The following is a 1,550-nucleotide window of genomic DNA, read 5'->3' as shown; positions in this document are numbered from 1 at the left end:
AGCCAGATAGGTCACCACTGAAGTACGCAAACACTCAGTGTATCCACACCCCGCTCTGTCTGGTCGAAGCTTAACACTTGAACAACCCAACTCCGAATGCCGTCAATATCCCAATTTCCCATCCGACAACAGGCAGCACGGATCCAAACAAGCGGTCACCCTACACTGATCATGCAAGCGTGTACATTCCAGCACCTGTGCATTCCTAGCCTCCCAGCATCCATTGCTCCACTGGCCAACACCTGTGACACTGATGCGCAGACACCCAGGCAATCCAATAAACAGACACCCCTCTTTATGATAAAAATAGCAAATGGTCAGCCTTCCCGTCAAACAGGTTAACCCGCCTCCACAGGAAACACCGAGACACCAACACCCAACACAGAGCCTGGACACTCCACACAGCACCATTAGTGCCCAGCACTCACCAGCCAACCCCCTCAGTACCCCGGCCTTCTGTTCCATCATGGGCAGCATACTTGCACCCATATAAGTTCACCCTAGCCCCAGATGCCCCGACCCCGGGCACGTCACATGCTCAGTACACCAGCATTCAATAGCCCAGCTCCCTACGGTCAATAGTTGTCTGCCGAACACTCAGTGGATTCAATTAATAAGTCTTTACTAGTTAACACCCAACATCCTGTGTGTCTGCAGCCCTTCTATCAGGCAACCCCAAATTCCTGGTCTCACACCTTTAAGACCCCTTCATTACCCAGTACTTCACCACCTCGGATTTTCTGAGCCCCTTGAATGCCCACCTCCAGCTGGACTTGGGTTTGGGCTGGTGGTCAGTGGCCTGGATCTGCCCCACCCCCACAGGTGGGAGGACCGTCCGGACTTCCTGACTGTGGAGCAGCGCATGCGGACCTACTACTACAGCTTGGCGAGCAAGGCTGAGGGCCCCCCGGAGAGTGAGAAGGGGGCCAAAGCTGCCAGTGCCTGAGCACCCCCTGCCCAGGGCCTGCGGGCCCCTAGGCCCAGCCTTTCCTCTGTGCCTTCAGCCCCATCCCAGGATCCAGTGTGGCCGGGCCAGGCCAGTTCCTCCCCGCAGCTGGGCTGTGAGTGGGAAGCTGAGGCCGAGGCCCACACTGGTTAGGCATGTCCTACCTGGTCACCCATCCTTTCTGGCTGCGGGAGGAGGGATGCCCTGAGATGGGGGTGGGGTTGTGTAGCCTGGCCCTGGGCGGGTATGTACTGGGGGGCCCTGAGCCGAGGGGTGCTTACAACAAGGATCCTCCTTCCTCACCCTGAAGGGGAGGACTCTGGGAGTCTTCAGGTGGCAAGACCTTAACCACGGAATAAATCAGCTTCTCTCTTGTCTGAGATTCCTCATCTTTCTTGGGTGAGGGTGGGACAGGAAAGGGGGTGCTAGGGCGTGCTTGAGAACAACTTTCCTTGTGTGAGACTGGCTTTCCCACTCCTGTGCCCTGGGAAGTCTTCATTCAAGTGAGAGGCTATTGGGGAAACCAAGGCAGGTAAGTGTGGGGCTGTGTGCACGCGGGGCCTCAGCGTCCCTACCTCCGTGACTGCATGATAGCGTCACCTGG

At 57.0% G+C, this 1,550-nt stretch overlaps 1 protein-coding gene across 1 annotated transcript in view; it reads left to right on the top strand.

Annotated features, from left to right (window-relative positions):
- Positions 1-1,321, top strand: part of ZAP70 (zeta-chain (TCR) associated protein kinase 70kDa) — a 14,638-nt gene extending 13,317 nt beyond the window's left edge. Inside the window, exon 10 of the mRNA XM_014536437.1 lies at positions 823-1,321. Within this exon, the coding sequence (XP_014391923.1) occupies positions 823-946 (124 nt within the window). The 3' untranslated portion in view covers positions 947-1,321. The remainder of the gene's footprint in view (positions 1-822) is intronic.
- The last annotated feature ends 229 nt before the right edge of the window (positions 1,322-1,550 follow it).

Source organism: Myotis brandtii, unplaced genomic scaffold (genome assembly GCF_000412655.1).
Source record: "Myotis brandtii unplaced genomic scaffold, ASM41265v1 scaffold1612, whole genome shotgun sequence".
NCBI lineage: Eukaryota > Metazoa > Chordata > Mammalia > Chiroptera > Vespertilionidae > Myotis > Myotis brandtii.
The sequence above is the reverse complement of the archived record's forward strand: the minus strand, read 5'-3'. Positions and strand labels throughout refer to the sequence as shown.